This window comes from Seriola aureovittata, chromosome 18 (genome assembly GCF_021018895.1).
Source record: "Seriola aureovittata isolate HTS-2021-v1 ecotype China chromosome 18, ASM2101889v1, whole genome shotgun sequence".
Classification (NCBI taxonomy): Eukaryota; Metazoa; Chordata; class Actinopteri; order Carangiformes; family Carangidae; genus Seriola; species Seriola aureovittata.
This window is the reverse complement of record NC_079381.1, coordinates 1,771,937-1,795,443: the sequence shown is the minus strand read 5'-3', so window position 1 is coordinate 1,795,443 and position 23,507 is coordinate 1,771,937. Positions and strand designations below refer to the sequence as shown.

The 23,507-nt window shown below is 40.1% G+C and overlaps 1 protein-coding gene across 1 annotated transcript; it reads right to left on the bottom strand.

The window, feature by feature from the left end:
• Positions 1–1,877: 1,877 nt before the first annotated feature.
• Positions 1,878–23,465, bottom strand: ajm1 (apical junction component 1 homolog). Its single transcript, XM_056404217.1, has 2 exons — positions 23,283–23,465; positions 1,878–7,779 (listed from the first exon to the last, which is right to left on the bottom strand). Exon 2 carries the CDS (start codon positions 7,723–7,725, stop codon positions 4,456–4,458), a length of 3,270 nt encoding a protein of 1,089 aa, XP_056260192.1. The 5' UTR covers positions 7,726–7,779; positions 23,283–23,465; the 3' UTR covers positions 1,878–4,455.
• Between the last annotated feature and the right edge of the window lie 42 nt (positions 23,466–23,507).

Genomic DNA, 23,507 nt, shown 5'->3' with positions numbered 1-23,507 from the left:
ACACCTATATCTACAACTATATCTATACCTACACCTACTGTATATCTATATCTACACCTATATCTATATCTACACCTATATATATATCTATATCTACAACTATATCTATATCTATGTCTACACCTATATCTATATCTACATCTATCTATATCTATATCTACACCTATATCTACATCTATATCTATGTCTACACCTATATCTATAGCTACACCTACTGTATATCTATATCTATGTCTACACCTTTATCTACATCTATCTATATCTATGTCTACACCTATATCTATATCTGTACCTCTATCTATACCTATATCTACACCTACTGTATATCTATATCTACACCTATATCTATATCTACACCTATATCTATGTGTACACCTATATCTATGTCTACACCTATATCTACATCTATCTATATCTATGTCTACACCTATATCTTTACCTATACCTATATCCACACCTACTGTATGTCTATATCTACATCTATATATATATATATATATATATATATATATATATATATATATATATATATATATATGTCTATACCTATATCTATATCTGTACCTATATCTTTACCTATACCTATATCTATATCCACACCTACTGTATATCTATATCTACATCTATATCTACACCTATATCTATCTATATCTATATATATATATATATATATATATGTCTATACCTATATCTATATCTGTACCTATATCTATATCTACACCTACTGTATATCTATATTTACATCTATATCTACACCTATATCTATAGCTACACCTATATCTATATCTATTTATATCTATACCTATACCTATATCTATATCTACACCTCTGATGATGAGGATGAGTGGTCCACCCTGCCCTGTCCACCATGGCACTTTTTAACCCTCATGTTTATCTACCACATGCCTTAAATGCACAGTATGTATTTTGTGGTGTTTGGTGACATTTTATAAGAGTGGGATCATGGGAGTTGTTTTCTTCACTACCATTACCATAAGCTTCTCCTCATTCCTTCCAGTGTCAGTGGTTCAGCAGGTTTTTACCAGCAGCTGAATTATCCACAGAGGTCTCCTCCTCTCCATAACAAACAGACCAGCTGATTCTAACTGTTAAAAATGCTGAATAAAGCAGTTTCACATGTAAAGTCAGTGTTTCACCGACACTGTTCAGCGGACACGGGACATCAGTGAGGGGCTGGGAGCTGAGACTGCCTTCATAGCCTTAACCAACTCCTAAGCCAACCTTTGGCATCCTTTTCTAGAAAAATGAAAATCATTATAATCTAAAATGCTAATTTCCACCACATTTACTGAAAAAGTTCATGTCTCAAGGAGACGAAGCCTTTTGACTTTAATGACCTCTAGTAACACTTTGTGGATGAACTTTATATATGTATCTCAGCTGGTAAAACTATGAATAATAAAACCATGTATTTTATATGTGTTTTTGTGGTGAAATGTCCTAAATTCGAAGTTTACTCACTAACTTTTTCTAGAGCTTTAAATGAAAACCTGCCCAAATGTCCCATTAATCAGATTTATACTTTGCATTGTGAATCAAATAAATTTCATTGTGTAGCCTATAATAAAATATATCATGCATGGGTTTTGCTCTTTATTGTGAAAATATAATTTTGATGATTACACCAATAAATCATAAAGTATTACCAAATTCTTATATAAATATTAAAATTAAAATATATATTAAATATATATATATTTCAATATTATATATCGTATATTTTAATATATTCATATTTCATTATTACATTTTATATCATCAAGCCAAACAGGTTACAGACATTACATCTCTCCCCTGTGACATTGTCCTGTTTATAAGCAAAGACTTCACCTAAAGAACAGGCAGACGACAGAACCCAGAGTTCCCATTCCATTTATTAGATATGCTTTATAAATAGACACACTGAGACACATATGTTGAAAGTATAAAAAATACAAGATTACAGGATTTTCTCGACATGTTAGTGAGGTCTCTTCTTCATTGCCTTTGACATGTTATTATAATTTGAACGACTGACAAAAATGAAAAATTCATTTGTTTTTTCTTACACAGCATAGTAGTTTTCACTTTCACAAATCCATTCATCGAGCAAGTTACTATCATCAGTGTCATTTTAAATAAGATCAGAGCATAGAAAACAGAATCACATGCAGCCAGCGACTTTTCTCTGTACAGCACATCCTGTCAGCCAAACAGTGACCTCACCGTATGTGCTTCAAGTTTCATTTGACTTTGAAAACTTTGAGGAAATCTGATTTCGAAAGGAAAAAAGGTTTAAATGGATAAGAATGATTAATGACTGTGAGAAACCAGCTTATTGGACTTTTAAGTAATGAGGACTGATTGACAAATGCTCCGTCACATCTTCCACATATGTTCAGTCATTTGTCAAATGGGGTCAGTTTAAATAATTTATATCATTTCAAACATACAATATGTTCCAGCTAGACTGTTGCGTTTCTAAAATTCATCATCATCAGTATGCTAGCAGGAAATCTGTGATTTAGGACGCTACGAAAACAAAATGAACAAATGTAAAGAAAGAATGAGGCAACACGGCTGAGTTGCATTGATAAATCTTTCTAAAACATCTGCAACCAATGAGCAATATAATGGTTCCGATTTGCTAAAACCAAAAAGGACAGTATAAATCACACATAATAAACCTAGTGCAGCACAAATACACAACTAATGTCGTCTTCAAGCATTTATGTACCATATAGCTACTGTGCCAAATCTGGCAAACCTTGCTCTAAAGACAATAACTCCAGCTGCTAATTCATATATTTTTATTTTTAAATATATCTAAAAATACAACTCATCAACTTCAGTGTTATAGGAAATTGCATGATTTTTAGTAGATAACTCTCACTTTTCACAGTGTTTAAAACTGAACAGTACAGGCCAACACCTACTGTGTGGCTGGTAACTGGCACCATTTCAATTTCCATTCTGAAGGTTCCTTTCAAGTCCAACTTGGCTCCAGCAGATCCTCAGAGCAGAATTACAGAACTACTGCAATTAGCCTTTCTCAAACTGCGCCCTTAGACTCAGTCAAGAGAAAAATGTTAACTTTCAATATGGTACTCCTACCTAAGCAACAAGAAGATTTTGTGCCTGTCTTTATAACATTTCAAGTAGAACTGTCTCTTTTCCAGTTTTTCATTATTTTCTTATGATGAGGATTCATGTTGCAACCAAAGGTTTCAACATTTTATCAGAATTTTGACAAAAACTTTCTTTAGATAGATGTGTATAATATAATATAATATAATATAATATAATGTAATATAATGTAATATAATGTAATATAATATAATATAATATAATATAATATAATATAATATAATATAATATAATATAATAACAGAAACAACTCCTTGTACAGGAAAGTGGTGCTAACTCATGAAGCAACTTTGCATAGAAAGTATTTATGTAGTTAAGAAAATACTTTTCATATTTTCTAAAAGATACAGTGCATTGAGAAATTAGAGGGGCAGAGAGAGAGAGTGTGTGTCAAAAGTGGAGGTCAAAATTTAATTCTTTTGTATATTGGAGCTGGATATGTCCCCTGGTCCCTCATGGCAGGAGTGGGTCAGGACAACTCTGAGGGGCCGAGTCAAAGCCCTGACTTGAACCCAATTGAACATCTGGAGAGACCTGAAAATGTCTTTTCACTGACAGTCCCCATCCAACCTGACAGAGCCTGAGAGGATCTGCAGAGAAATGGCAGAAAATCCCTAAATCCAGATGTGCAAAGCTTGTTGCATCAGACCCAAGAAGACTCAAGGCTTTAGTCGTTGCAAAAAAATGTCTGAATACTTATGTCAATGTGATATGTCCGTTTTTTTTTGTGTAAAGTGTAAATTCTGTTTTCACTTGGTCATTATGGGGAATTGAGTGTGAATTGATGAGGGGAAAATGAAGTTAAACAATTGTCATAAAGCTAAAACATAACAAATTGTGAAAAAAGTCAAAGGGTCTGAAGACTTTCTGAATGCACTGTATACCATTAAAGTATGTATATGAAAAATAGTCATGTTGTACGCACAGAAATGGACTCATTTAAAGAGGCTGAGTTACAAATAACAAACAGTAGTTGCTAATAAGTTGAAAACCAGCATGTCAGCTTAGAGAATCCCAACCAAAGGGAATGTATTGTAACAGTACATGACCAGGTTACAGATAAATGACTTGTGGTGGATAAAAAGTATGTATTTGTTAAAAACATTAAAATAAATAATGTACTGTAGTCATTCAGCACCTGACAGGAAATATTCTGATAATGAATAATACTGACCAAGCAGACATGAATATATATCATTTTGATAACAAAATACTTATCTACAAATGTTTGTAATTGGATTGATATATAAATATGTGTAACAATATATATGTATTTTTATACATATATATTTACAACAAAAGGTGCACTTAAATAATGTCATCAAGGAGATGCGGGGTGCCTACCCAGTCCAATGTTCTGGGCTCAGAGGCAGCCATGATCATGCACATAAACTGTTTACCGGTCCTCTTATCGATGGGATAAATAGTTGTGGGTGTGAACCTTCTGTTACTTTCCACAAACTCACAGAGCTGCTGATACACCTGTGGGTATTCGTGCCGTAGGAAAACCCCTCGAATTCGTAACTCTCGTTGTATATTGATAAAACAGATTTCCCTGGCCTTCCTGCCTTCCTCTCCTTCTTTGTCGATGTCTGCTGTTCCTGGTGGTGGAGTGAGGATCAGCGTTTCCATGTCACTCTCTTTCTTCTGAACCTTTCTCTCCGGGCTGAAGGAAGCCAGGGCAACCTTTGCATATTTTCTGACAGTTGGAGCTTGGTTCCTTGGTGATGGCCCATCAGGCAGTTGGTCTCCAACAGCAATCGATACATTCAAGATGAAACATTCGTTTGGGTCATACTCTTTGCCAGCTTCCTGCAGCTCCTTACAATACTCCCCTAGGTTGTCCTTGAAGCTTTCAAGCTCTCGAAGGGACAGATATGTAGGAGACATAAGTAGACTATCCAGGCCATACTGCAGGAAATTACTGGATGATGCAGGGTTTGGAAAACCAAGGAAGAGAACTCCTCTACCTCGAGAAAGGTACCCAACTTTGGCAATACGGGAGAAGGCTTTGTGGACTTCAACAGTCTCCCGGCAGTGTTTGATGATGTGACGGCATGTGCTGCCAATTCTTCCATATAAGCAGCTTTCTTTATGAATGTCCCAGTCCTCCCTGCGACAGTTACGAGAACAGTAGTAGGTGTAGCAGCTGTGGCAGGATTTAAAATATAGGCAAGCATTGAATAAGGTCTCTGTCCTCCGACATTTGTTGTTGGAGCACATCATTGTGTCATCCTCATCAGGGCTCTGATCTGGGGAGCACTCATCTGCACTCTTCATTGCATCACTAGCTCCATCCATATCTCGAAAAGCATCAGGATTCATTCTTATTGAGGTTGGTTGCTTGTCAAGAGGAGCTGGTTCCTCTGTACCTGCCCTTGAGCTCTTTCTGGACAGAGATACAGCTTCTTCCTCATCAATTAACTTCTTTAGTTGATCCAGAATGTCCTCACTTGCCCTTCTACTAGGCGGCTTGTAGTCAGTCACAAGATCTGCCAGAAGCTCATCAAGTTGTTCTAAGCTTTGCTGTAGTGAGGCGTTGTCATGTGTCTTCTCTTTGGTTGAGGTTTCAAAGTCACAATGAGACAGTTCTGGACCCTCAGTACTTCTGGAGTCAAGAATGTCCCAACTAGCAGACCGTCCTTCAGCCTTATTAAGGTTCCCTGGTCGAATGTCATTATCAGTGATTGTTATCTCAGGGGTAACAAACCAGAGTTTACTAGCAGTGCTCTTTGACATCTCTGTTGGGCTTTTGTCAATTAGTGAATTATCAGACATTGATAAGGCTGCATAGCGTCTTGGCGAACTGGAGAGATTGACTACCACCGGTTGTGGTTTGTCACCTGTGGCTGCTGCAGGCTTCCTGGAGTCAAGAAGATCATCATAGCTCTGACCACGCTGTACAGGAAGAGGTTGTTCTCTCTCTACACGAGAGTTGAGAATATTGTCCCAGGACCTGGAGTAAGATTTAGAATCTGTGCCAATTCTTTGAGGTTCTACACATGGGTTGGCATACCAGGTTGTTAAGCCAGGCTCTTGCCGGACTCTGGTTGGAGTGACTTGAGATACATAAGAGGCAGGATTGGTGGAATAACCAGAAGCATCTGAGCCATACCAGTCATCTGTTTGTGCCTGAATAACTCTAGCATGTCTTCGGCCCTCTGTGTAATATGCCCTTGCTGGGATATGGTGCTCAGGTGGCATTGCATACATATCACTGGAATAATAAAACCTTGGCGGAGCAGTCTGGATTTGATAAGACCTGGGATCATCCCCATAAAATATTCTAGTTGGAGGTGTCTGTATGATGTACGGCCCTGGTTCAGTTGCTGTATAGGGTTTGGGATATCCTGTCTGCACAGGGTATGGATAGGGCTCCATCTCAGGATAATAGGGTCTTGTAGCTACAGCTTGCACCACTCGAGTCCTTGGATCTTGCACATATTGCACTTTTGGAGTATATGTTTGTCCCGGTGTGTAACGTTCATCATGAAAGTAAGAACTTGGTTGAGGAGGAGCAGTAGTGACATATCTCCCTGGGTCGTCTGCATAAAAGAACTTGGTTGGCACATTAGGACTAGAATGAGCTCTTCGTTCCCTTCCATAGTATTCACCTGATGAAGGCATCCTTTGCAAGGGAATCTCCATTGGTTGCAAGTAACTATTTGGCATGCTACGGGAATATTGATAAGTTTGCCGACTCTCTGTACCTAAAGAGTCAGTGGGAGTTGGTGTTCTAGAGTAGGAGAAATGGCGTGGAACAGTCAGACTCCTACTGTGGTGCCTCTGCCATGGTATGTCCACTTGAGGTGAAGTCTGTTTCCGTCCTGAATGATGCAATGCTCCGTCATCAGGTTTGATGTCCACCCGACACCTGACATGAGGGCTGGTTGCTGGTTTATCTAGCCCTCCATCCTCTGAATTATCAGCAGCAAAGTGAGGTGAATATCTACTGTTGTCACTCACTTGAGGCTGCAACTTAATGGGATGTACTTCATGCATGTGAGCCCTAGTTGCTGCATAGGATGACTCCCTACGTGGTGATACTTCTGGTCGCCAGCGAGAGTCTCTTGGAGCCCTTTGGGACTCCCTCCCCTTCCTCCCGGAAGATGAGGACCCTTCAAAAGACACAGGGGTGAGACTGGTCTGGACCCGAGGGGCACTTTTTGACCTGGTCCTTCTTTTTTGTTCAGGGGCAGTGATCTCACTGGCCATATCAGCAGCCACTGGTTGAGGAGTTAACCTATGGCTAAAAATGTCTGGAGCAGAAAAGCGGTATCTCTGCTGGCGGCCCAATGCATTCCAGGCAACATCTGGGTTAGCTGCATGCCTATCAGCCTTTCTGTATGGGGACTCCATTGAGTATTTGTGTGATTTTGGGTACTCCAATGACTTATAGTCAAAGGTACGGCAGTGCCTCTTATTGACTTTGCTCTTACTGTCCTCCAGTGTGCTGTAATTTATAGAATCACATTGTTTGGAGGGTTGCAAGGACTTGTAGTGTGAAGAAATGGGAATCACTTTTATATCTCGATGCACAGCTGATACGATTATGTCAGGCGGGTCTGTGCGTGTCATCTTAAAGGGACTCCTCTAGTTTTCTCCATCAAGTTGCTTTAATGTTGATGTTGCCTGGAGAGATAACAAAAATTTCAGTCAGTGACATTCATCCAACTATGCATGGAGAAAAAATATGATTGACTATGGCATACTTGTTAGCAGGTTAAGCCGGGCTAAGACAACAGGAGTTTTACAAAATTATTTTAAAATTAATTTCAATCAAGTTCACGCACAGAAGGAGAAACTTCTCTCCAATCTCTAATATTCACACAAGAGGGGGCAATGCACCACCTCATGTGAACTCATCTCGCATGATGTCAAGGGGAAGCAGATGTAAACAAAATGGAGACTGTGGTACAACAACTTAGTATAACATTAGTAATACTTTGAAGTCAGAAAAAACAAAAGCAGAGGGTTAAACAAGTCTGGATGAGAAAATGGTCAACACTGGATGTATATTCTTCAGTGACAACTGGAGGTGAAATTTTAATATATGCCAACAGTAGTATGCTAGCTAATGTCAGAGTTGAGCACGGGACTGAAGTAACCATAATCGTAATCATCCAGATTTTTACTCCTAAATCCATGTTTGATATCATCGGGGCGGCCCCTATGAGTCTGCAACGTAGTTTGGAAAGTTTAAGATTGGATCCGTTAACCCCTCACATTACCAGGTAATCTGGGCCAGTACCAACCTAGATCCAGGACAGGATTTCTTCAGTGATTGTCAGGAGGGGGGAATTGGGGTTAAACTGGTCTAAAACCCCTGTAGTCTGGGCCTGGCTTTTGTCCCTTGACTCAATTTTGGCAGAAATATTAAACAAAATTCAGAACTGGCAGGCATAGCTGTGGAGCAAACAGCTGTATTGCTCACAAATGACGGGTGTGCACTGAAGTTAATTTTGGCAAATTCAGGTGGTGCAGGAATGGTAGAAAGCTTTCCAGGGAACTCTATCGCCGGGTTATAAATCATAAAAGGGCTTCAGTGTTATTGAGATGCCAACATTTAATTATGAAAATAATCCCTTAACTGTGTGTTCAGGATTATACAGAAACATTAATGAAATGCTAATGTGATCTATTTTCACTTAAAACTGACCCACACTGAAAGCATTCACAGCTTCAGAGCTTCTTCACTTCATTCCACAAACAACGCTGAATACTCCTGGGGCCAGTAATGCTTGAAAGGTTTTGAACGAATGGAACAAACTACTCTGTGATCCTTCATATAGTTTGACGTAATTGCTCATTTGAAGTTTAAAATAAGTTCTTTTTAATGAGTTCCACTTCGTGCTGTCTTCAGTGATGGTGACAGCATCAAAAGTATACCCAAATATAAATGCTTGAGTCTAAATCTGTATTCAGCACTGGTTATTTTAACAATAAGCAGTACAGTGGCTGTGTTGTCTAGTTTAATACTTAGAAGTGTTGAAGTAATCCATTCAACTTGTGTAGTCCAATGTCAGTGTACTAACAGGCTTTACAGACCCACAACTTTACACTAAAAATCAAGGAAACATCATGGTAATCTTTTTTTTTTTAAATTTTTTTTACCACTATTAGTGCAATAGAGCTTATTAGTGAAAGTGGGACCCCCATGCATCATGAGTGTGCAGAGATGCAATACACATTATAATGATAATAAAGTATCAGTGTTTTCTTATGATGTAAGTCTACAGACAGCACTGAAAGCTGTTTACACACTGCATTCACGTGACATCCTGATTTGTACTTAGTATTCACTGTTTATTCATTAGATGGAAACAGCAGGCGTGCATAAAACTGTCTCTTGTCACATTCAGGGCAATGCAAATTTGCTAAATTAGGACACACACACACACACACACACACATACACAAACTTGTACTTCTGTTTTTTTGAGGACACTCGTTGACATAATGCATTCCCCAGCCCCTTACCCTCACATTAACCATCACAACTAAATGCCTGACCCCAGGGCTTCGTCTACTTCAATATCATATCATCATATCACACTTGTATTTATTAAATCTCTCACTAAACGTAATAGAATATGGGTCTTGATGAGTTATTCTCTAGACTACAATGAGAGAGATTTGAGGCTATTTCTACACCAAAATATTGTTAAGAAAGTTAAAGGTTACTGGTTTCAGTTATCAGACGTCATCAGATGCACACGTCATCAAATGCATCAAGCGTGTCTCATATCACCATCTGACATTCAGTCAAATTGTTCTGCTCCATGATGACTTTTCAAAAGTTAATTTCTGAGGAAGCTAACATCCGACATGTTCTCGCACCGAACCCTGACCCCTGTGGTATCTGGACATTTCAATTTGATATACAAAAATACAGTTAGAGAGCGGAGCATGAAAAACAACTTCATAACTGATAACATCAAAATGTCCTCACTCTGTAAGATCTATAACTCAAACTAGTCCTCACAAACATAGAAGTACAAACACACACACATACATGTTTGTTTCTGTATCACTGCGGGGACAGCTAATTTACTTAATGCATTCCCTAGCACAAACTTTAACCATGGTTTAGGTTAAATTGACCCTCAAGTAGAAAGATAGTAAACTACACTGTTTACATCCACTGAATCACAGCTAGCAAAATCCAGGCATCTCTTACTTATGATTGAGCACCTGATGGCTTCATGAATTAAATCAAGCACCTTATTGAAGACAAGATGATGTGTTGTTGTGTCAGTGTCAGAAAGTGATAAATAAACAGAATGATTTTGTGGCATTATATAATATAATTTTTTGTTCCTCAGGAATCACAGAGTTATAACTCTACAGCTAGAGTTAGTAGAGTTCTATGGAAATCATTTCTAGCACAGCTTCACTGTATCTGCTCAGTTGTAAGAGAATCAGTGAAATTCAAATGACTAACTGTAAACAGAAGATGAATCGAAGAACACAGACTGGTAGATGAGCAGTTAGTCATTCAGGTCAGGCTACAGCTATTCATGCCACTTTGGCACTGCTCCAAAGTGAGGATGTCATTTTCTAATAATTATTTCGGTTCAGTCTCCTCACCATTCACATCTCCAAGTCAATCCAGTCCTAAGGCAGTCAAGACTCAATAAAGTCCCAATTCATTATTTTCTTCAGCTCTGCTACAGCAACATCATTCTACACTACATCCACCCTGAACCAGCTGATTTTGAAAACTGTGTTTACATGTGAAAATAATCCAGGTTATTTAAGTACCACAGTACAGTACGAGACTGTCCTCCTGTAAAAAAAAACTAGCCGATAGGTTGTTGTACAGCAGGGTTTTATGACCTATGGCTACATTTTGTTGCTAGGTCGTAGTAATTATGACAGAAGCAAAGGGAAAAGTGGGGTGACGTAGTATAACGTGTCTTAACCCCAACCCTAACCCTAACCCTGAACCTAACCAAGGCATGACCGTTATTATAGTAACTGCAGCGATGATCGGTACACCACTCACAGTACAGTTGTGTGTTTATTATGGTAACCATGACAACCGAGGTCCGGAATACGCACGCTGCTGTAGGAGCACTAGGGGCGCTATTTCAGGAGACACTGCTGAGTCGTATCAGTGTTGAAAGAAACGATCTGTGTGGTTGTTCAGGTTGGAAGAGTTGTTGGTACTAACATTTAAAATGAGTGGTCACAAAGAAGGTTAGAGTAGACAGAGAGCTGTTTTCTATCGACAGTTAACGAATGGTCAGTATTATGGACTGTCCAAAATGGATTCATTCAAGTTAACTCTTATTACGTGAACCTTGTCTCCAAGCAATTACAGCAAACATGTTTTGTAGGAAATGTAATTGTGACCAGATTCACATAATGAGGATTTGTTGTTAATTTACATAATTAGCAGAATACACATCAATACAATGTTCATAGGCAACGTGTTTGTTTTCCACCAAATCATCTGTATGTTTTCTGGTTCTCTTCAGACTCACAGCGCCTGGTTCAGGTTAGGGACAGACCCTGGTCTGGTTTACCACAGAAACAGTTCACAGTGATTTCAGACACAACCTGTTTATTTACATATAACCAACACCACCATCTTCCACTGACCTCAACCAAAGATCTGTTGTTGCCTAAACCACAGATGGGAACTTGGTCTCCGGTGTGACAGTCATGTGCTTTGTATGTATTTGTTTTTGCAGTTTAGTTGTAATAAAAACACACTAGAAGACAGAGTTGTATAAATGAATCTGTTATGAACACAACACTGTCAATCTCCCAATGACCCAGCTTTTCGGATAGGTTATCAGCAGTGAGGAGCCAAGCTAGTAAGGCTAGCTTTAAGTTAATACACACTCATCCTGAGGAAGCGTAAAGTCTCAGTCTGCACCAGAGATATTAGTGAAAAAGAGAACCTAGAAGCTGAGCAGTCCCACTAGTGTGATATTGGATCCATGTCATTTGTTTAGGATATGTCCAGGCTTTAACCAGAGCTGAAGCAGCAAGAGGGGGTCAGGAGGGGAGAGCTGCAGCTAATGAGGAGAGAGATGTGGGGGAGGAGGAGGAGGACAACAGCCAACATGCTGCTGTGGGAGAGCCAGCGAGGGCAGAAGCAACAGGTGAGATTGACAGCAAACACATGATGAGAGATGTGGAAGCAGGGCAGGTCAGAGCAGCAGATCTCTCAGGGAAAGGAGCTTCATTTAGATTTTTCTGTATCTTGTAGACAGGACATCAGGAAGCAGCCAGCACAGAGGCTCTGGACGGGATCCAAAGTGGGTGAATATGCCTCAGTTCAAGACTTGGCAGTAACACACACAGCATGGCAAATTTAATTCAATTACTCACGAACCGTCAATGACTTGACGAAAAAACTGCTGTTTCCTGCTTCTGATCACAGTAACTGCATGACTTGATTTAAGGCTGCAATTGAAAAGTGACAGGTAGATGCAGAGGTGGAATCTGTTGACGATCAGCAACTTCTGAGAGAAGTCCTGATGATTCTGATCTAGAAAAATTCATGAATGAAGTAAAAAGTCAAGACGTTCATTAATGCTTTATACTTCAACAAAATGTATTTGGGCATCTGTTTGTAAAACCATAATCTGTATTTATAGGAATGTCTGTCAGACAAATGCAAGAAATTAAAAAAGTAGGATTAAAAAGATGCAGAAATGAAAAGACTGCTTACATAATAATGAAAAATACAAGCTGCTGTAACCCGTGAGAGAAGGAGCTGACCCAGATTGAGCAACTGGTCGAGCAGACGCTCAGACCGGAGCAGATGGAGACTGACTGTGGTGTTGACATGGATGATATCTTCCTAAAATCCTCTTCCAACTGCACTCAAGTGCACATTTGTAAATGCCCTTTTAAAAGAGTGCAGTTGTCAGAGTGCAAAAACAGTTCATAAAGGTCATATTCAAATGTAATGAAGACAAAAACTACAAGTGTTGCTCTGCTCCACTGTACTGTAAACAGTCAGCACACATGTGCAGTGTTTTATATATATATATATATAGGAAATGGATCCAATTCAAAACTAACTTTCAACTCTGTTCACTATTTTAATGAATGTAAATGTGCTCAGTCAAACACATTATAAACTCAGAAGAGGACAGGAAAAAAACCATAAAACTTAAACTGCAACACCACAAAAAATGTAAAAGAAATCAAAAAGCTGAATGTAAGTTTACCAACTGAAAGTGTTGTGACCTCAAAGATTATATAAATGCTTTTTTAAACAATAATATAGCAGCAAACATCTATTCTCTATGTGAAGATATAGTGGAGTAATGGCATCCTGAGTTGAGCTGGATTATCCAATGGGCATTATGGGCACTGGCCCAGGGGCCCACATGCACTTGGGGCCTGAGCGAGCAGTTTGGGGAAGAAAAAAAAGTTCTTTCTTTTTTTTTCTCTTTAAATTTCCGATAATGACACCATGTATAACCAATAAAAAGCACACTGAAATGTTTTTTAACCTAAACAGAATGATATAATTGGTCAAGTGCAAAAACCATGGTAACAACTCGCCCCACCCTTACACCACTGTCTTCAAATGACCCAGTGCTGAACCGACCGGACTGTGGAAGAAGTAGTAAGCTAGTTCAAAATGAATGAAAGTATTATAAGTGGTTGTTTTAATGCAAGTTAAAAAGAGAAAAAAAGGAGAGGGAGAATCGGGATGAAGAAGTTGTGGAAGATGATGTGCAAGCTAACCTGGGACCAGAGGAGGCTACTGTTAGCAGTGCACCACAACCTGAGGCTAGCTGTAGCAGCAGCAGCTCACAGTGGATTTACTAGGTGTCTGACTCAGCGTTGTGGGTGGGCAATCGACGAAGATGGTCGCGCTGTCCTTATCGATCGTGGTGCTCTCCGCAATGAAATAGAACTATTCCATAAATGCCCTGTGCTATGTCTGAAAAGAAAAAAGAAAAGCCTGGAAATGAAAGAAAAGAAAGCCTAACCCTAACCCAAGACTTTGTGCTCAGGGGCCTCTGCATTCTTAATCCTGCCTGAGCAGAGAAGAAACTCACACTCCCTCTGTGTGTGTTGTAATTTGAGTTTCTCTGTTCTTTGTTTTTGAGACCAGAGCACAGGTGGACTGGCCATGGAAACTACCGGCTCAAATCCCGGTCAGCCGGTGGACTGTCAAAACATCCATAAAGTTATTAAAGTCTTTATCAGCTCCATCAGTGTCATTCGTACAGCTGGTCCCAGTGGATCAATCCAAGACTGAATTTCTTTCCCAGTCCGATTGTGGAGCCAATACTGGTCTGGTTTTACAGATAGGTGAACCCTATGAGCTGCTACAGGGTTTAGCTGGACTCAGAACTGTTTTTTCTTCTCCTCCATGTGTCAGTAACTTGATGGTTCATAATGTTACATGTCTGTTTTCATTAGTGACAGCTACAGTTGCATGCTAATATTAGCTATGTTGATGTTACCAATATTACAAATTTGTTTGGCAAATATTGCATGCTAGCTGGCTAACTGTCAGCATTGCTGTGGAGCATATCATGGCAATGCTAGCATCGGCTAATGGTTGGGGCTGGATTGTTTTTTGTTGGCTCTCGTGTTCACAGGGAAACTTTAGAGGGTGTTCACATTACATCACTGACTGTAAGATACGACCGAGTATTAGTGCCACAATGAAGAAAAAAAAGAAACGAGAGTAAAGTCGTAATATTACGAGAGTTAAAAATGTAAAAATTTCAAGAGAAAAAAAAACATAATTTTTAGGAATATTACATCAACCAATCAAAGAGGTGAAAGGACAGGCAGTATCAGTCTGAGCTGCTTCTGGCAGCTGCTGTTTGTCTGTCTGACAATAGAATAGACTCAGTTTCTTCACAATCTTTTCAATGTCCCAAAATTATGACTTTATTCGCATAATATTTTGTCTTTTTTCTCAAATTTTCAGATTTTTTTCCCTCAATGTGGCCCTAATACTCCATCATAGTAAGAATCTTAATGCTGATACCAATGTAGTTTCCATACAAGGTCACATAAGGTGGGCGATTCCTTCGATCAGTAACATAGAGACACTACAGTATAAAGAGCTGGTTAATGCCTCAAACTGATCTCGCTCAAGAGAAAGTGAATGACTGTCCGGTGTAATGGACGTCACTCATCCAGTGGAAGTGCAGTGGTGTTACTCATGGTCAGTGAGCATAGTGAGCAGTGGCTTTTATGGTGAGTTGTGGGTATTTTCTATGGACTGCACTGCAACACTGCACCATTGGCACTGAACACCCTAGAAAATGTCTGACTCCCCGGGCAGAACTAATTCATCCTCTCTAGACTCACCCTCCCCCTACATCAACATGCAACACTACACACTGATTCACCCATAGGCTACTACAATACACATTTATACCATGATATACTGGAGTTTTAAAGGAGGGGATCTCTGTTCCACAGCTGTATACTGTATGTGCCACCTTTAATGAAGTAGGGATTTGGGGAATTGCAGTGGCTGTAGAGGCATGGGTACAGTATATACCTCTGATATGGTTTCAGGGTCAGGGGCTGTTCTCAGTACAGTTGGGGAAAACAAAGTAAAGCAGAAGTTGACATTTTTGTTGTGTGATTTTTTAGATTTTATATAGACATTTAACAGGCGCTCATTGGCCATAAAGGATTTGGTATGTTTCTACCTAAATGGTATGAAATGCTAAAGGCAAATGTGTTGATAGTTGTTTTGAATGGACACACTCAAAGGCAAAGCAGAATGCAGTTTAGTCCACATTGATTTCTGTTGCTCTGACTGTGTGACGACTTCTGAAGAAGTAAAATGCATGTTAGCAACTGTAAAAAAATAACTTGTACTTGTAACTCTGGAATAAATTGGAATGAGGATAGTGTAGCCTATCTCACTGAGAAGGGATCTTTGTCCAGTATGAATAGGAGGAATGATTACAGAAGAAAAGCCTTTCGTTGTTGGTACTGTATGGGCTCCTGACTGGGGCAGAGAGGGAATAAAAATTTTGCCTGGACTTTTGACTCAGACTTGTCCACATTGGAGTCACACCATCACGTACAGCACATGTCACACTACCAGACTCAGATCATGAGATGATGGCCACACAGAACAACAGTGGGCCGTGCAACCTGCTCAACTGGGCTGCTCATCCCCACACATCCACATCTATCCCTCTCCATCTTGTCCTCTCTCGCTCTCTTCCTCTGTCTCTCTCTCTGACGTTTTATTTCTTTCACATTGAGCCATTTTGTAGCGCCTGAATATTGTGACTAATGTGAAAAAATGGTGAACTTATCCTTTAAAGGTTCAAAGGTTTAAAGTTTTCTCTGCTGTTGCATGTGGTTTCTTATCAGGAGCAGGTGGTGGTGATTGTGGCTTGACTAAAGCTTCAGCCATTGTTGTCTCTATAATACAATAAGCCCTCTGAGCAGTGCTATGTCTTCAGGGCAGATTGGCTACACTGAGTTCGGGAAGTGCTGAGAGTAGCTGGTTAGTGTGCTTAATTCAAATAGAAGAAAAAATGTGATAGAGGCAAGAGTTAACATTGGTGTTTGTTTCCACCTCTGGAAACAGATGTTGGTGAGTAAAGGAATGAAGTTTGATGCTACTTTTTTTATCCAAAACCAGCCATGATTTGCAAAATGTACCACAATCTCTATCCCTCTGTTTTTCCCATACATCACTATTTCTCTTACAAGGGTGTAAGAGAAATAGTTAATCCTGGCTTGGCAGCTCTTTTTTTGCTCCCCAGCTAATTTCATTAATTCAGTCTTTATCACCAGTGCTGTGTAGTGCTGTCTGTCACTCGCTCTGAAAACTGTTCTTATCTGATCTTTTTGAATCTTCCCAGATTCCTTAATACTGCAGGAAGCCACTGTGGTGATGTGGTGGATGATGGAGCCCTCCGGTACTCAGACTACATTCAGGTTACATACCCGTTTATCCAGAGTCATAAAAAATAATAAACAATTTGACTGAAATTTTGTCACAATTACTGTGTGAAGTCTTGAGTAATGGCTAAAAAGTGTTTTTTTTTTTTTGCCATTTAGGGTTTTTCTTAATGAAAGCTATGTCATATTTTAAACCTTAATGTTTAAGGCTCTGTCTTATGATTTGCTTTGCTTCCATGGACTTCCTTTTCTTAGGTTAGAAAATGTTTACAGTGAGGCGTGTTAAGATATAATGTGTGTAGTAAGATGTACCAAGACAACACAATGCTTGCAGGAAGGTGTCAGAGACAGTATATAGCAAGGTCAGAGGACCGAAGAAAATAGATGCCAGTCTTCCACTGTGTTGCTTGTATCACAAATTAGGTTACATGTCATTCTCCCTCTCTCCTGCTCATACAACTGGTAAGCAACTATACACTATACAAAGGGAGTGATACTTAGCAACATGCTAAGAATGGGTAGGAAGCTCCATTATAAGTCACTCAATGAGTGACGCTTTTTTTGTGCTCTGTGACCCATAACCCTGCAGTGAAGAAGCTGTTAGTTGAGGGTTAAATATTGAAGTCTTTCAAGCCTGAGAGGATGAAACTTTGCTGTTATTCAACCATCTTTAGCAATGGACCAGTAGAGTGTAAGTTTGGTCTTCAGCCTAAAATCTTAACCATTCTGACGTTAGTCAACAAATGACTATTGTGCTGTGATTATTATCCCTGTAATTTAAACAGGAAGCTGGTTTGTTTTGGTTGTAGCGTGGCCATACATATTATTTTAAAGAACTAGAGGTTTTAGTTGCTGGTGTGGATCGTACTGAATCTCTTCACATTACAACATACAATACATGTCATACCAGTGACATTGTTATGTACAAGTAAACACAGCACAAAGGCAAAGGGGTTATTTATCCACTACTCAAAATTTTTGTCACAGTTAATATTACTTTTGTGTCGTACTTTAGGAGGCGGCATCTTTAGTCGCAAATTGTTGCAACAGGCCAAGGAACAAAATCAAAGTCAGTGTTTCCTCTCAGACATCACCATGACATTACAACAACAACTAGGTGTGGTAGAGTAGTGACAAAATGTATTTTAATCTAATTTGGGTGAAACATCCTTTTAAATAAATGACTCCATGCCTGGTTACTTGGCCTATTGTAAATACTGGATAGTGTTTCATATTCTCTATATATTGTATATCATCTCTGTTACATTAAATTTCTCACATGACCAGATGAAGGCAGTGCTCCTTTCTCTTTGCCATTGTTCCTAATTCCACTGGAGTAGCCTCTAGTATCACATGTCTGAGCCTCTTGACTAAAGTATGCCATTACATTTGAGCGGGCTAGCTGACTCTTCAGCTCTATAAATGCTGTTTCCGCCATTTCCCGTATCCATTTGCAGGATTGTCTCTTGAGTCTCTTCGATGCTCCTGATGTAGTGGCCATATTGGGGATAAATCTGCCACTGTAGTTTAGTAGCCCCAAGACGCTTCATATCTCAGCAGCATACTGGTCGGCCTGTGTTCTCTACCATATCAGTCCTTCAATTTGTTGCTCACATATTATGCCCTGTAAAAAAAATGTCCCATGATGCTAAAAGAATCTCTGCTGCAGATGAGATTCACACATCAGCTACTTATAGCACCATGGACCCATGTGTCACTAATATAGCCCATGGCTGAGACTTCAGCTCTATATATGGATATGTGTTGTGTAGGAGATGTGTTTGCCTCCAACCTCATGATCAAAATTTAGTTTTTAATGTTGCATGATTCTGTAAATCAAGGTTTTTTTTTAATTATTTATTTTTTCTACAAGATCTGCGCAGCAACTGAATTATGGTTAAGTTATGGTTAAAGATTCTGTAAATGATCGTCACTGCCACTAGAGGTCGCACCAGCATCTCAGACCACAACGAATGGTTTGTTGGCCTTAGCTCCACCTCTCCTCCCTTCACCTTCTCAGCCAGCAAGGTGTTACAAAGCCCATTGAAAGCCTCCACTAAACACACAACAAGAACCTCAGCTGAATGAAGTTACCCTTTGACACGAGAGCCAACAAACTAAAATTAACCACAACCATTAGCCCACACTAACATTGCCATGATATGCTCCACTGAGACAATTAGCCAGCTAGCAATAGCAACATTTGCCAAACAATGTCATAGTATCAGTAACAGCAAGTTAGCTAACGTTATCACGTAGCAGATGTAACATTATGAACCATCAAGTTACTGACACATGGAGGAGAAGAAAAACCAGTTCTAGGTCAAACTGGTCCCTTTAGCAGCTCGTTGGATTCTCCTCTTGGTAAAACCAGACCAGTATTGGCTCCACGGTCAGACTGGGAGAGAAATTCAGCCTTGGATTGATCCACTGGGACTGGCCACACAAATGACACTGACGGAGCCGGTAAAAACTTTGAAATGGACATTTTGATGGTAGTCCTCGTGAATAGTCAACCTGTGCTCTGGTCTCATCTCTTTATTTGTTAGAGGCCTTTTTAGATGAAAACATGGTTTCACTTTCTCCTGAATGCTGCATACTATGCAGTGCCATCTCACTTGTGGGTGGTCCCTGTGTTATAAATGTGGGACGGCCAACAGTTTAACAGGGAGAGACTTGTATGATCTATGAAATAGGTCTCAGTATGATATGATAATAAATTGGTATTAATAATCCTCAGCTTCTGAGATGACTGAGAAAGGGTCAAAGACACGTGAACAGACGTCTGACTGATCAGACAGCTTAAATCAGGAGACCAGTGTGCATGCATACATGCTCATATGTGAGACAACAGATTATGCTGAGAGTCAATTCAGTCACTGGTAGCTTGGTTTAATCTACTGGTGCAGCAATGACGTATGGGTGGCTGCTATTTTTGGACTATTGTGTTATTATGCCACCTAGCTGCAGGGCAGCACTGTCAAAATTGATTTAATCCATAAAAAAATCTATTTGTGTGCAAACCAACACAACGAGAGACACAACTACTTTCTACTCATTTGGGTGCATATTTACGAAATGTGGCCACAGGTCGTTGGTGCTCAAATGGTGGCTCACGTAGCTTCCATACAACTTCACCTGTTCCGCAATTTTCAATTTGTCCAATACTTTGCTTTATCAACAAATACCTGCAAAACTAATGACAGTCCCATTTGTGTGTAGTGCTTGTTAGGAAATGTTAAATGTTAGCTTGCTAATACTCTAAACTAAAATGGTGACCATAGTAAAAATTATACCTAGGCAAAGCTACGATATGAAACTTCTGGAAATCAAACCAGCGCTAGAATGAGACTCTACTTGAAAGCACTACACTCCTCCAACCCCTCCCCCTCCCGGCTCCCAACCCCTCACCTACATTGTTGTGTTCGCTGTCTCAAATAATGTAGGAATAGAGAGCTTGCTAACCTGTGAGTCATCCATAGCAACATCTTTCAGCAGCTAATAGTAGAATCAGTGCAAGAGGAATAGTAGTCCAGAAGTGTGCTCAGGTACTGACTAACAGCTGCAAGCCCATAACTTTAACTTTGGCCTTCCCTGATTGGTTAGCATAGAAGATCTGCTGTCAGGTTGCTCAATGACTCAAGGTCAATATGTGTTGTTATGAACATGTAAGCATCCTGATATTAGTATTCTGCTCAAATAGATAGATAAATAGATTTGCTGTTGGCAAATAAGACACACTTAAAACCTAGTATATGGCTGGACTGTGTATCTTCAATGTGCAAAATTGAGCATGTAGTTGAGGTTGTTGCTAAATATCACTATATGACGTAATGCGCTAAATAGCATATTCATGACGTCATATCTTTCTTCAGCCTAGTGGTTTCTGGGGGTTTCAGCTCTTTAGCTGTTCTCTTCCCTCCTCTTCTCTGTGCTCACATATACAGTATTTTAATACAGCTGAATTCACATTGAAGCTGTTCTCATTAACATGTTTTTCTGTTTCCGTTGTCAGACAACAGAAAGTATGAAACAGTGACTGAAACGCAGCCCATTAAGACTACATGTTAACCAACAGTCACTTCAAGGCCAGGCATAGAGAGGTGTGCCTGTGGAGGCTTGTCCCAAAATCGCTAATGCTGTTTTTTTTTAAAAAAGGTGGGTCTGAAAAGTTGGTGAATCTAGTACTTAATTTTATGTGTGTGACACTGAGGACATACAAATGAGGGATCCAAGGCTGCGTCCACACTACTACGTTTTCATTTTAAAATGGCATTTTAAAACGACAATGATGTCCACACACACCTGGAAAACACACATACAGGACCATTAAACGGGAAGCAGATTAACTACTCTGCAGTTGATTAGTTGCACAAAATCCTCTGAACGAGGAACAGCAAAGACAGTTGTAGCGTTAAACTGAAGAATGTATGTGAACAACAGCTGCTAGCAAAGACAACAAGGTCAGAGACACTGTGATTCATTATCATGTTGTATTCACCACTGATAGTCCAGGCTGATGAGAGCCAATCAGGAGAGACCGTGGGTGTCTACATCATCATTTCCAGAGGACTCAGTTTTCATCTCTCCAGGCTACAATACAACCTTAGAGTTTTCAAAATAAATAAAACACAACCCCAGAGTTTTCACATTAAAACAGGTCCAGCAGAGTTTTTGGAAGTCTCAGTTTTCAGGGCTTGAAAACTCCAGAGTCATGTGGATGGCAGGAGGAAACGTAGGAAAAGCAATGGGTTTTTAAAATGAAAATGTAGTAGTGTGGTCGTCATGGAGATTTGCCTTTTTGCCTTCGTTTGCACAAAGTTACGATTTTTGACTTGAGAACTCCCCTCATGTTTTTAGCTTCACCAGTCAGTCGTTGGTGCCTGCTATCTCACAATTTAATGGTGGATAGTTTATACATATAGTTTAGATAATTAAGGATAAACTTTGCATGGCACCACCTTCAGTGTATCGTCATCATTAGTCTTAAATGAATCACCTCATTCACTCACTCATCCCTCTTTGGTGTGTTTGTAGGCACTGGGTTTGTGTTGGGTTTGGCCTCTGCTGCAGTTTCCACCATCAGTACAGTGTCTTCAGAGACTAACAGTATCCAGGCCACCTGGACGCTGCAGGCTGACTGTGAACCTCTCTCTGCTGATATCACTTATTGAATGAATTATACAAAGACAGTGCTGAAATGATCACTTGATAAACTGGTGAGTGACTGACTGGAAATTCATTCATGACTAATGTTACATCTACCTGGGGCAGAAAATACCTTTACATTATCTTTTGATAATAAAAATCCCAAACGTGTGTTCCAGCTTCTGTGTGAAAGTTTGCTGCTTGTCTCTTTAAAAATTGAAGACTGGGACTGTTTCCCATGGACATTTGTCAGTAGCTTAATAATTAGTCAGCTGGATAAATCATCAGTATGGTCCTCAGGCCTGTGGACAAATACATAGGAAATGCTCGAAATTGTTCCAAAAATGATACAAGTGGGAAGTGATGCATGGAAATGAAGATTGGGAAGAAATAGTAAAACTGGCTGCTGTGGCTGGATATAATATCTGTGGATGTATCTGCACACAGACCGTGGCCTCTATAGAGCTCTGCAACATCTGGCTAAGCTACTCTGCCGGTGTGCTCATGACGAAACCAGAACAGCCCATGCAACCTGTGTAACCCTGCAACAGCGCAGTGCTGAGGACCTGCCTTATTCCAAATGAAATTAACATTGGTCGCAGAGTAAAGCATCAAGTCCGAACAGGCGCATTGACGCTGCGTAGTGCTGAGTCTCCTGACTGCTGCTGCTGCAGCTGCATGAAGAGCTGCTGCCTGGAGCCACAATCCTGATGAGGATGATGTCAGTGTTCAGGATGGGAACACGTTAGTCCAACATCAGCCAGCAGGGAAATGACTTCAGGAGTCTAATGAAGGGGACACACAACCCGCGGCAACCCTCCGTGCTTCATCACACAAGCTCATAACTAAAACCCCACGCTTTGCTAAATGGCTAAAACGAATTTAATAAGTGCACACATCCGAAAATCTGCGCGATCATCACCCACCGTGTGGAAAGTATATGACCGTCGCAGTGATGTCAAATCAAACATGTATGAGGAGGGGAGCCAGCGCAACACGACGCGGAGCGGGTTGTGGTAGTAAAACGCATCATCTGATGTGTGTGTCCCCGCAGAGCCGCGGCGCGCAGAGCACGACAACACGGTGCTGCAAATCAAAAGCTCCACGTCTTACCGCATCAGCCCGGAGCTGCAGCCTCAGCTCATCCATGGTTCTGTCGAGGACGGTGGTTTCCCAATGACGACATCGGACATGTGCAGAAGGTGAAAGTGAAATATCCGCGTTAACGTCCTCCTCCCTATCGTTACATCGTTGGAGGAATCCAACGATGGCGCAACCCCGCTGCACCATCCACATCTATGTGGCCGCAACCGCCCTCCCTCCCCCCACCTCTCCCTC